Source organism: Tamandua tetradactyla, chromosome 18 (assembly GCF_023851605.1).
Source record: "Tamandua tetradactyla isolate mTamTet1 chromosome 18, mTamTet1.pri, whole genome shotgun sequence".
In the NCBI taxonomy this organism is placed as follows: domain Eukaryota; kingdom Metazoa; phylum Chordata; class Mammalia; order Pilosa; family Myrmecophagidae; genus Tamandua; species Tamandua tetradactyla.
Genome location: NC_135344.1, coordinates 62,166,241 through 62,180,017, shown reverse-complemented (window position 1 = coordinate 62,180,017; position 13,777 = coordinate 62,166,241). Strand labels below are relative to the sequence as shown.

Sequence of the window (13,777 nt, the reverse complement as noted above, 5' to 3'; positions counted from 1 at the left end):
TTTAAAAATTTATTTATTAATTTAAAAAAATTAAGAGCAAACAAACAATAACATTAACCAATGTGTTTTGACCACTGTACCTTCATAATATGCTTTAAAGTCAGGTAGTGTGAGACCTCCAACTTCATTTCTCCTTCTCAAGATATTTTCAGCTTTTCAGGGCACCCTACCCTTCCAAATAAAGTTGGTTATTAGTTTTCCTATTACTGATAAGTATTTGTTTTGGATTTTAATTGGCATTACATTGAATCTATTACTCAATTTGTGTAGAATCGACATCTTAACTATATTTAATCTTCCAATCCATGAACACAGCATGCTCTTTCATCTATTTAGGTCTTCCATGATTTCTTTTAGCAATTTCTTATAATTTTCCATGTATATGTCTTTTGTATCCTGAAATTTATTCCTAATATCTTATTCCTTTTGTTGCTATTATAATCAATTTTTTTTCTTGATTTCCTCCTCAGATTTTTCATTACCAGTGTATAGAAACACTACTGATTATGGGGTGATGATCTTGTATCCTGCCACTTTGTCAGGATTTATTAGCTCCAGTAAATTTGCTATGGGTTTTTTAGGATTTTTGACATGGCATCATATCAACTGCAAACAATGAGAGTTTTACTTCTTCCTTTCCAATTTGGATGCCTTGTCAATATTTTTTCCTTTTCTAATCACTCTGGCTAGAACTTCCAACATGGTGTTGAATGACAGTGGTGACAGTGGACATCGTTGTCTTGTTCCTGATCTTAGGGGAAAAGCTTTCAGTCTTTCCCCATTGAGGATGATGTTAGCTGTGGGCTTTTCATATATTCCCTTTGTCATGTTGAGGAAGATCCCTTCTATTCCTATCCTTTGAAGTGTTTTCATCAAGAAAGGATGTTGAATTTTCTCAACTGCCTTTTCTGCATCAATCGACATGATTACTGGTTTTTCTGCTTTGATTTGAGATGTGGTGTGTTAAATTAATTGATTTTCTTATGTTGAACCATCCTTGCATACTTGGAATAAATCCTACTTGGTCATGGTGTATAATTCTTTTAATGTGCTTCTGGATTTGATTTGCAAGTATTTTGTTGAGGATTTTTGCATCTATATTCATTTGAGAGATTGGTCTGTAATTTTCTTTTCTTATAGTGTCTTTGTCTGGCTTTGGTATGAGGTTGATGTTGGTTTCATAGAATGAGTTAGGTAGCTTTCCCTGCTCTTCAATTATTTTGAAGAGTTTGAGAATGATTGGTCCTAATTCTTTCTTGAGTGGTTGGTGGAATTCACATATGAAGCCATCTGGTCCTGGGTTTTACTTTTTTGGGTTCTTCTTGATGACTGATTCAATCTCTTTACTTGTAATTAATTTTCTGAGGTCATCTATTTCTTCTGGAGTCAATGGTTGCTCCTGGTTGCTCATGCCTTTCTAGGAAGTTGTCCATTTCATTTACATTGTCTAGTTTATTAGCCTATAATTGCTCATAATATCCTCTCTTTATTTCTTTATTTCTGTGGGGTCAGAGGCTATGTCTCTTTCTTCTTTTTTGGCTTTTTAAAAAAAAAATTTTTATTAATTAAAAAAAATTACAAGAAACACAAACATTCTCAACACATACACTCAGCAATGCACAATATCATCACATAGTTGCATATTCATCATCATGATAATTTCCCAGAACATTAGCATCAATTCAGAAAAAGAAATAAAAAGACAACAGAAAAATAAAACAAACAGAAAAAAAAATTTACCTACCATACCCCTTATCCCTCCCTTTCATTGATCACTAGCCTTTCAAACTAAATTTATTTTAACATTTGTTCCCCCTATTATTTATTTTTATTCCATATGTTCTACTCATCTGTTGACAAGGCAGATAAAAGGAGCATCAGACACATAGTTTTCACAATCACACAGCCACATTGTGAAAGCTATATCATTACACAATCATCATCAAGAAACATGGCTACTGGAACACAGCTCTACATTTTGAGGCAGTTCCCTCCAGCCTCTCCATTACATCTTGGTTAACAAGGTGATATCTACTTAATGCATGAGAATAACCTCCAGGATAACCTCTCGACTCTGTTTGGAATCTCTCAGCCATTAACGCTTTGTCTCATTTCACGCTTCCCCCTTTTGGTCGAGAAGGTTTTCTCTCTTTCTTCTTTTTTAATATAGGTCTTTAAGGCAATAAGTTTCCCTCTTAGCACTGCTTTTGCTGCATCCCATGAATTTATTTTTTTATTTAAAAAAATTGCAAGAAACAAACATTCCCAACACATACATTTATCAATTCACAATATCATCACATAGTTGCATATTCATCATTATGATCATTTCCCAGAACATTAGCATCAATTCAGAAAAAGAAATAAAAAGACAACAGAAAAATATAAAAACAGAGAAAAAGAAAAAAAAAATTTTTTTCTTAAAAAAAATTTTTTTTAAAAAAAATACCCCTTACCGATTCCTTTCGTTGATCACTAGCATTTCAAACTAAATCTATTTTAACATTTGTTACCCCTATTATTTATTTTTATTCCATATGTTCCTCTCATCTGTTGACAAGGTAGATAAAAGCAGCATTAGACACAAGGTTTTCACAATCACACAGTCACATTGTGAAAGCTATATCATTATACAATCATCATCAAGAAACATGGCTACTGGAACACAGCTCTACATTTTCAGGCAGTTCCCTCCAGCCTCTCCCTTACATGTTGGATAACAAGGTGATATCTATTTAATGCATAAGAATAACCTTCAGGATAACCTCTTGACTGTTTGGAATCTCTCAGCCATTGACACTTTGTCTCATTTCACTCTTCCCCCTTTTGAGCAAGAAGGTTTTCTCAATCCCTTGATGCTGGGTCTCAGCTCATTCTAGAGTTTTTCTCAATCCCTTGATGCTGAATCTCAGCTCATTCTGAGATTTCTGTCCCATGCTGCCAGGAAGGCCCACACCCCTGGGAGTCATGTCCCACGTAGACAGGGGGAGGGTGGTGAGTCTGCCTGCTGTGTTGGCTGGAGAGAGAGGCCACATCTGAGCAACAAAAGAGGTTCTCTTGGGGGTGACTCTTAGGCTTAATTTTAAGTAGGCTTGACCTATCCCCTGTGGGGTTAAGTTTCATATGAACAAACCCCAAGACTGGGGGCTCAGCCTATAGCTTGGTTGTCCACACTGCTTGTGAGAATATCAAGAATTCAACTTGGGGAAGTTGAGTTTTCCCCCCGTTCTCACCATTCCCCGAAGGGGACTTTGCAAATACTTTTCCACTCACTGATCAGATCACTCTGGGATTCATCAGGGCATCACCTGGACAAACCAACAAAATCTCATGTCCTATACAAAGTTCCATGTACTTAAGGTGTTCAATCAACTATCCACATAAGTTATATTAGGAGATGCACTAGTCAAAGTATAGATTTGTACCAAATGAACATTTTTTGCTTTAGTCTCACACATTAGTTGAAATTTTAAAATATGAAGTACCATCTATTTTCAGCACACTGCAGTAATGACATTCTTTTGTTCTTCCTCATACAAAAACATTTTTAAATTTGTACATTTAGTCACTATCATTATACACTCTAGGCATTCCTAGACTACACCATCTCAATCTTTATTGTCTATCTTTCTTTGTGATTTCATTTATGCCCCAGCCCTCCTCCCTTTATCATTCTCATATGCAGCTTCATTCAGTGTTTTAACATAATTGTATTACAGTTAGGTAATATTGTGCTGTCCATTTCTGAGTTTTTATATTCAGTTCTGTTGCACAATCTGTATCCCTTCAGCTCCAATTACCCAATATCTTACTCTATTTCTATCTCCTGATGGTCTCTGTTACCAAGGAGATATTCCAAGTTTATTTACTAATATCAGTTCATATCAGTGAGACCATACAGCATTTGTCCTTTTGTTTCTGGCTAATTACACTCAGCATAATGTCCTTAAGGTCCATTCATGTTGTTACATACTTCATAACTTTATTCTATCTTACAGCTGCATAATATTCCATCTTATGTAAATGTCACAGTAAACAAAGTCGACTGTCTGTTGATGGACATTTGGCTGTTTCCATCTCTTGTTAATTGTTAATAATGCTGCTATAAACATTGGTGTGTAAATGCCCATTTGTGTCCTTGGCCTCGTGTCCTTTGAGGAGAGACAGCATATAGATGGGTCCTGTTTTTTAATCCATTCTTCCAGACTATGTCTTTTGATTGGAGAGTTTAATCCATTAACATTCAGTGTTATTACTTCATGGGTAGTACTTTCTTCTACTATTTTGCCTTCTGGATTTTATATGTCATATCTAATTTTCCTTCTTTTTACCTTTACTCATAGTCTTCCTTTCTACACTCTTCTCTACACCTCTCTCTTCTGTCTTTGTATCTGTCTCTAGTGTTCCGTTTAGTATTTCTTGCAGAGCTGGTCTCTTGGTCACAAATTCTCAGTGATTTTTTTTGTCTGAAAATGTTTTAATTTCTCCCTCATTTTTGAAGGACAATTCTGCTGGATATAGAATTCTTGGTTGGCAGTTTTTCTCTTTTAATGATTTAAATATATCATCCCACTGTCTTCTCGCCTCCATGGTTTCTGCTGAGAGATCTGTGCATAGTCTTATTGTGCTTCCCTTGTATGTGATGGATTGCTTTTCTCTTGCTGCTTTCAAGATCCTCTCTTTCTCTTTGACCTCTGACGTTCTGATTATTAAATGTCTTGGAGTATGTCTATTTGGATATATTCTCTTTGGGGTACACTGCACTTCTTGGATCTGTAATTTTAAGTCTTTCATAAGAGTTGGGAAATTTTCAGTGATAATTTCCTCCATTAATTTTTCTCCTCCTTTTCCCTTCTCTTCTCCTTCTGGGACACCCACAACATGTATATTCATGCGCTTCATATTGTCTTTCAATTCCCTGAGTCCCTGCTAATATTTTTCCATTTTTTTCCCTATAGTTTCTATTTCTTGTCAGATTTCAGTTGTCTGTCCTCCAGTTTAGAAATCCTATGTTCTGTCTCTTGAAATCTACCATTGTAGGTTTCCATTGTTTTTTTCATCTCTTCTACTGTGTCTTTCATTCCCATAAGTTCTGTGATTTGTTTTTCCAGACTTTCAGTTTCTTCTTTTTGTTCTTTCCTTGCCTTCTTTATATATTCTCTCAATTCATTCATTTGGTTTTTGATGAGGTTTTCCACGTTGCCGTGGTCCAGCCGCAGAAGAGGGAATGGGCTTGAAGGTGTGGAGGGTCGTCGGCGCGAGAAGAACACCAAGAGACAGCTCAGAGTGCTCTGAGAAGAGTTGCTTAAATTTATTTTTGCTTAACTGATTTTATACCCTTCTTCTTGGCAAAAAAACAGGTATCACAGGATCATGGTTGCATTATGGCTTACATTTTAGGTAAGGTTACAGGTTCAGGGAAGCAAAGTGAAAGTACACGTTCTGATTTTCTTAGGAACATTTACATAAGATTTCAATAGCAGCAAGATATTGGCTTAAGCCGCAGACATTGTGTTTGCAGTTTTTCTGAGTTTAGACTTTCTGTTCCTATTATTCTACAGGTGAGGCTATATGTCAAGACCTATTTTAATTTGGTTTAAAAGGTTAGCTTGTTTTGATTAAAAGGTTACATTGTCTACTTAGATTTATTGTTTCATTAGCATGGACCGGCGCCGTGGTGGGGGAGATTGGGTGGTGATAGGTATCAGTTTTTCTTATTCTTTTATTTCCTCTTGAAGTTTTTGGACAGGTTCCCTGAACCAGGGGCAGCATGTTAAACTCCATCTTAACTGTGATTTCACTAACTGTTGTAAAAGATCTCGTTTCATTTTAGGCCCCAAAAGACACCAAGGGGGGCTTGCTCTTCTAAGTTTTTCTATAACTGATAAAGAGTTACATCTAACGTGCCTACCGTTGACATTTACAATTCTATGGCCATCTTCATTGTAAACTCCTGTGTATGGTAATGGAGGGTCAGGGGATCTTTTCCCATTAACATCAGCTCCTTTAGGGGGTTCCCACCATCTGTCTCCAATTTTATATTTCACATTAGGTGGTCCTTGCGTGGTGGGAAGTAAATTTCTAGAATGGCTCAATGCAGGGTTTTTTAATTGTAATTGTTTACTCTCTATGGGGTACTTTTCTGTGACTTGTTCTAAAAGCACTTCTACCTGCTGCATCTGCAGCATGACTTGCTTAATGGGGGTATCCCAACCTAATTTTTCCCAAACAGTCATTAACAAAGTTTTGCAATTTGTACAATTTGTATCATTTTTTCCAGTTCTTAATACAAAATTTTTGCTTTCTGATTTGTTTTGATATAATGCTTGGAGAACAACCAGCAACAACAAACACACAATTAGTGTCGTTAATCCCAGTATTTTTCTATTACACCATTTTATGCCTCATCCTCTTTTGGGGTGTTGAAGGCCTTGCCACCGCCCTTCCTTCCAGGGAACCATGTCAAACCTGGGAGGAAAAAGAGGACGCGGCACCATGTCTGTTCGTACATTCTGAATTAGTTGTTTCAGCTCCTGTATGTCATTTGAATTGTAGGTTTGTTCCTTTGATTGGGCCATATCTTCAATTTTCCTAGTGTGATTTGTTTTTTTTGCTGGCGTCTAGGCATTTAATTACCTTAATTAGTTTATTCTGGAGATTGCTTTCACTTCTTTTACCTAGGGTTTCCTTGTTGGATGAATTTGTTGTCTATCTGTTCTTTGACATTCCATTCAGCTTTATCTGGACCTTTAGCTTAAGTTTTGTTTAACAGAGGAGAATTTTTCAGTTCTTGTTTTCTTGTTTCTTGCCCTGCTTGTGTGGTACCTTTCCCCCACACACACTTAGGAGGGTCTACTTAGATATTATAGACCCCAGCCAGATTTTCCCAGACCAAACTGGCCTCCTCTCAGGAGGAAAGAGTCACCTGCGTTGGTTTTCCCTGAGGGTGAGAGCCTTTCCTGTGAAGTCTCTGGACTCTGTTTTTCTTATCCTGCCCAGTATGTGGCGCTTGTCTGACTGCAGGTCCCACCAGCATAAGATGATGCGGTACCTTTAACTGTGGCAGACCGTCCCTGCTGGGGGCCTGGTGGAAACAGAGGAGAGGTTGTAGGCTGGTTTTAATGGCTTCAAATTACCAAGCCCTGGTGTCTGAATTCCTTGATGGAGGGAATCCACCTGGGTGGGGCTTCACCCCTCCCCTGGGGAAGGCACAAGCTCTAGATAAGCCCCCAAAAGAGCTCACTTCTGCCTATGCCTGGGGCAATTGCAGCCTGAAAAGTCCTGCCGCTGTATCCAGAGGCAGTCAAGCCTTTGTAGATACACCGCCACAAAAGCCTCTGTTTCCTTCTTTCCCCCCCTCCTTTTTCTGTCAGTCCTGTCCCCTTAGCACCAGGGCAAAAATGAGCAACCTCCGCTTTGATCAGGTTCACCTAAACTTGGGGCCTATTTTTAGTAGTCAGAATTTGTTAATTAGTTCCACAATTGGTGTTTGATTGTGCTCAGTCCCTGCTGCTGGTAAAGTCCTTTCCTTTCCCCTCTGGGAAGTGACCTGTGGGGGTGGGGCACTGGCTGCTGCAGCTTTGGGAACTCACGGTTCTGGGGGGTGCTCACAGCTGGTCCAGCTGATCCAGACTGGAGTACGCTGTGTGTCCAGTCACTATCGTGGCTCCGGGAGCTGTTCTGTACTGTTTCTGGTTATTTAGTAGTTGTTCTGGAGGACGAACTAATATGTGCATGTTGTTAAGCCATCATCTTGGCCCAGAACACCCATCCCATCAATTCTGATGTGTTTTGTTTTCATTTTCCTTTGCCTCAAGTTATTTACTGATTTTTCTTGTAATTTCTTCCTTGACCCACTGGTGTTTAAGAGTATGTTGGTTAGCCTCCATATATGTGTGAATTTTCTTACCCTCTGCCTGTTATTGATTTCCAACTTCATTCCACCTTGATCTGACAAAGTGTTTTGTATGATATCAATCTTTTTTAAATTTATTGACACTTTCTTTGACCCAGCATATGGTCTATCCTTGAGAATGATCCATGAGCACTTGAGAAAAATGTGTATCCTGCTGTTGTGGGGTATAATGTTCTGTAAATGTCTGTTAAGTTGAGCTCATTTATTGTATTATTCAAATTCTCTGTTTCTTTTTTGATCCTCTGTCTGATGTTCTTTCCATTTATGAGAGCAGGGAATTAAAGTCTCCAACTACAATGGTAGAGGTGTTTGTTTCTCCCTTTAGTGTTTTCAGTGTTTGCCTCTTGTATTTTGGAACACTCGGACTCGGTGCATAAATATTTGTTATTGTTATGCCTTCTTGTTGAATTGTTCCTTTTATTAATATGTAGTGTCCTTCTTGGTGTCTTTCAATTGTTTTATATTGAGGTCTAATTTGTATATTAGTATAGATAGATATAGATATTAGTATAGATATTCCTTTTAATGTTGTTTGCATGAAATATCTTTTCTCAACCTTTCACTTTCAACCTATTTTTGTCCTTGGGTCTAAAATGACTCTCATTTAGACAGCATATAGATGGGTCCTGTTTTTAAATCTATTCTGCCAGTATATGTCTTTTGAGTGGGGAGTTTAATTCATTAACATTTAGTGTTATTGCTGTAAAGGCATTACTTCCTTCTATCATTTTGCCTGTTAGGTTTTATATCTCATGTCTTTTTTTTTCTTTTTTACCTTTACTGATAGTCTTCATTTCTACACCCTTCTTCACACCTCTTCCCTGCCTTTTCCTGTCTGCCTGTTGTGCTCTCTTTAGTATTTCTTGCAGAGCCAGTCTCTTGGTCACAAATTCTCTCGGTGATTATTTGTCTGAAAATGCTTTAATCTCCCCTTCATTTTGAAAGACAATTCTGCTGCATATAGAATTCTTGGTTGGCAGTTATTCTCTTTTAGAATCTTAAATATACCATACCACTACCTTCTCACCTCCATAGTTTCTGCTGAGAAATCCACACATAGTCTTATTGGGCTTCCCTTGTATGTGATGGCTTGCTTTTCTCTTGCTGCTTTCAAACTTATCTCTTCCTCTTTGACATCTGACATTCTGGTTAGTAAGTGTCTTGGAGTCTATGTGGATCTATTCTGTTTGGGACATGCTGCAGTTCTTGGATCTTTAATTTTATGTCTTTCACAAGAGATGGGAAATTTTCATCAATCCTTTCCTCCATTAGTCTTTCTCCTTCTTTTCCCTTCTCCTCTCCTTCTGTGACACCCACAACATGTATATTCATGGGCTTTCATGTTGTCATTCAATTCCCTGGGCCCCTGCTCATATTTTTCCATTCTTTTCCCTATATTTTCTTTTGTGTGTCAAATTTCAAATGTCCAGTCCTCCAGTTCAGTAATCCTATCATCTACCTCTTCAAATCCAATGTTGTCGGTTTCCCTTGTTTTTTTTCTCTTCTACTGTGCCTTTCATTCCCATAAGTTCTGTGATTTGTTTTTTCAGACTTTTGATTTCCTCATTTTGTTCACCCAATGCCTTCTTTATATCCTCCCTCAACTTGTTGATTTGATTTTTGATGAGATTTTCCATGTCTGTTCGAACATCCTTGATTAGTCATTTCAACACCTATATCTAATTTGAATTGTTGGTTTGTTCCTTTGTCTAGCCATATTCTCAATTTCCTAGTATGACTCATTATTTTTTGCTGGCATCTAGGCATTTGATTTCCTTAATTAGGTTATTCTGGAGGTTGTTTTCACTCTTTTACCTAAGATTTTCTTGCTGGATAGCTTTGTTCTCTATCTGTTTTTTGACATTCAGTTCAACTTATTCTAGACCTCTAGCATAGGTTCTGTTTACCTGATCAGTATTTTTCAGTTCCTGTTTCTTCCCCAGTCTATATGGAGCCTTTTTTTTTTTTTTTTTGGAGAAGGGTCTCCTCAGATATTATATTCCCTAGTCAGATTTTCCCTGAGAGGACTGGCCTATGTCTCAGGAGGAAAGGGTCACCAACATCAGTATTCCCTGATGGTGAGACACAGCTGGTTGTCAGACTTTCATATGAAACCTTTAGGCTCTGTGTTTTTCCTATCCTGCCTAGCATGTGGTGCTTGTCTGCCTGTGACTTCCTATCAGTGTAAAGTGATGTGGTACCTTTAATTTCAGCAGACTCCCTGCCAGGGGCATGGGTGAGACAGAGGTGAGGTTGTAGGTTGTCATTTATTACTTCAGTTTTCCAGTCCCTGGGGCCTGAATTCCTTGAAGGAGGGATTCCACTTGAGCTGGGCCCCACCTTCCTCTTTGGCAAGGCACAGCCTTTAGGGAATTAACCTCTATCACTTGACCATTTACTTTGTCTCTCAGACAATCTTAATTCTGCCCTTGCCTAGGACAGTGTTGGACCCTGAGAGGGCTTCCAGTTTATCTAATGAGCTGTTAAGTAGTAGAAACCAAGAAAAAAAATTCTTTTCGGAACAGGACCCCCACCCCTTGAGTTTGTCAATCAAGAGCTTAAGTTGGTATGTGGCTCTATGTATCTCTAGGCTCTATGTGCCCTCTGTTTCGAGTCCAGCCCCATTCAAGTATTTTGAGATGTCCTGACTCAAAAAGCCTTAGGTTTTTTGGGTTTTTTTTAATTCTGTCAGCCCCACTCCCTCTCTGCCAGGGCAAAAACTCATAGTACATTTAGCACTTATTCCAGGTTTATCTTTGCTGGGGGCCTATTTTCAGTAATCAGAATTTGTTAATTAATTCCACAATTGGAGCTTGGTTCAGCTAAACCCTTGCTGTTAGTAATGTCTGTTTTCCTTCCTCTCAGGGAACCAGCCTGCCATGCGCATGGAGGAGGGGCTCAGTAAGAAGTACTGCGTGTACTGCCTGACCGAGCTTTTTAAAAAACAAGATACTTGAAGTAGATTGGTATATTCTGTTAAAGACTTATAGTGATCTACTCTGCTTACACTGTTGCATCACAAGAGACTCGCCCAGGGACCATGACCTGCTGGAAGAAGATGGAAGACCACTTGAAAGACTATCATTCTCTTGAAATTAAGAAACACCTGAATGCTTCTTTCACCTTGAAATGATAATTTGGCAAGCACTTTTCTCCCACTATGCTAGGCTGTCACACCTCCAAATCTTAACTATTTTTCATTGCCCAGTGCCTCTCCCATTCTTTATCCTAAGCCCTTTCCCGAGACCCATGATGGTTTCAGCCTTTACCTAATTTGGTTCTCTCCCATCGCAGAAGGTACTAGGTAACCATATTCAAATCTTGGCTCTGCTGCTAATTAACTATATGACCACGGAAGTCTCTTGCCTTCCTGGGTCTATTAAAAAACTGTCCTTAAATGTTCCTATGACTCAACCACTATAATATTCTGCTCCGTGGCAAAGAACATAGATTATCCCCTAAGCCTTGGTTTTGTTATTTTTTATGACAAATTTTATACAATTTCCTTATCTATATAAAGGGATAATTCCTATCTCCTAGAGTATAAAGATTAAATACATAAATGTTACACACAGTACTTGTACATAGCATGTGCTCAAAAATGGAAGCTATTATCTGTCTGACAGTAATACTGTGTTATGATTTACATGTTCTAAGTAAATTTCATGCTCTTTTTAAATTATTAACCTTATTTAAGGCTCACACAGAAAACTATAACATAAAATTCAGGGTTTTTCTGTTTTTTAAATAGGTTTGCAAGTTAAGAGGGCCAAGTCTGCATATCACATTTGTTGAGGAATAATGGTAGGCATATTAGTTGTCTTTCTGTAAGATATAGAGGGACAGATTAACTAAATTTGGAATTAAATTAACTCACAGGTCAGCTTTTTATATTGATCCTGTCACCCAATCTCCTCTTCTAGTCTATTTCCCAAACCATCAGCTTTTATATCAACCAACAACTTGATTCCAGACTTACCAGGGATCAAGAGAATATGTCTTTCCTACAACAAGTTTTCCAGAGATTGTAAAGTGGCGTTTATGTTCTAAATCTCTAGATTACACAGCCCAAAGCTTTGAACTACTTTCCATGAAATCTGCTAAAACCTTAAGAGCTTCCTCTTACCTGGCTTTGTCCGAGTTGAGAGTCCTCAGCAAACAAAGACTCCAATTGGGACCCACTGGGTGACAAGGATGTTGGATCTACATAGGTGCTTGTAACCAATTCCCCTAAAGCATCAACTTGTCTTCTCAAGCTGTGTAAAGTACCTTCTGTCTGCTGCTTTCCTTTAATTAGTACTTCTGCTTGCTTGGACATATAGTGTCGAAGTTGAGCCTGAAAAATATTAAGATAAAATGTAGGGTTTTATACCAAAGAAATACACCAGAACTGTTACTTGGCCTTCCTCATGTTTAACAATTGATAGGCAAATCTGAGATAGGCTGAGAAAAGGCTGAGTTAAGAAAACAAAGTGGTAAAAGCTTATGTATTGAGAATACATCTAGAATATCCATCTAGCATCTCCCACAATGTTTTTTTGTTTGTTTGTTTTGTTTTTTTAGGACAGGAATGGCTTCTGAAAATGCTCTTTAAATGTGACAACTGAGAAATAGAATTTTTAACTTTATGTAATTGTGATTAATTTCAGTAGCCACATATGGTTGGAGGCTACCACTGGATGGCACAGGATTCCCCTCAGTACTGCAGCACTGCTCCCTCAGTCATTCCCCAAAGATGCACCCTACCTTCTTCTACATTGACTCTCATATTTCAATGCCCATCTATATATACTCTTAACTCCCAAATCTGTAGGTCAACACTGACCCCTAAACCCTAGACTCTTATTTTCAGCTGCCTACAGATATCCTTCCCTGGATGACCCACAGGGCCCCCTAACTTAAAATGTTCTGAGCCAAACAACTCTTTATCTGATGCCCAAGCCTACATTTCCAGTATTCCTAATCCTTCCCCCAACCACTGGCCTGTGAATCTTATCATCATTACCCATTTATTGTCCCAAATACTTAGGTTCTGTCACTTTCAGTTAAGGCAAAGCAGCATTATGTAGTTAAAAGAACACTGGGCTTAACACCAGAAGATATGGTTATGAATACTGTCCCTGCCATTTCCTTACTTCTCTGAACTTAATCATATAATCTATATAACTGCTTTGAGTGCTGTGATGGAGTAAATGTGATTGCAATATGTGAATATATTTCCCTCATTTTTCCCCATGTACCCAGCATGTCATACTAATATTTTTGTTTTTTTTTAAATGGTAACCTTGAGTCAATCTTCACTGTGATGCGGTTTTTCTTGGAATGCCTCTCCACGCCAGTGTTCATCCTTTTTCATAGGGAAAAGGGAGACATCAATGAGTTACCGAATAGGCTTTTAGTAACCAACCTTTCTTTCCTTCCTCCTCCTCCACCATCTCTAAATCTCTTGTTTAGCTTATCTGGGAGAGGGTGGGAATCAATCTTTCAAAACCCCAAATTGTCTTTTTATGAGGTCCAGGGAAGAGCAGGATCAACCCTTACCATTATATGAACTTGGGAAAAGTTATTTTTTCTTCACAAGGTGGTCTGTCATTCATGGTGAATGGAAAATTCTCCTTCAAGCTGTCCAACTCTCCCAAGTTTTCATTTCTTTCAGGAATAGCTTCCAGATCTGCTGGTAGTTCTGGAATAAACTGGTTGAGATTCTTAAGGGTGGTTCTGATTTCATCTTTCACCTCAGATTTAAGTGTCCTCATTGCTTCACTGATTTCCATTTGTCTTTTCTCCAAATCTTTTTGGTTTGCCATCTAAAAAGTGAGAGAGAGTTAAACAGTAAATCCTATTGTGTAAAATTTGTAGCTT

At 38.2% G+C, this 13,777-nt stretch overlaps 1 protein-coding gene across 4 annotated transcripts in view; it reads right to left on the bottom strand.

The window, feature by feature from the left end:
• The window catches only part of LOC143662252 (centriolin-like), a 64,531-nt gene that overhangs the window by 36,195 nt on the left and 14,559 nt on the right, over positions 1-13,777 (bottom strand). For all 4 annotated transcript variants that reach the window (XM_077135827.1, XM_077135825.1, XM_077135826.1 and 1 more), the window contains 2 exons: positions 13,457-13,722; positions 12,042-12,251 (listed from right to left, as the gene is read on the bottom strand). In XM_077135827.1, the coding sequence (XP_076991942.1) occupies positions 12,042-12,251; positions 13,457-13,459 (213 nt within the window). In that variant the 5' untranslated portion in view covers positions 13,460-13,722. The remainder of the gene's footprint in view (positions 1-12,041; positions 12,252-13,456; positions 13,723-13,777) is intronic.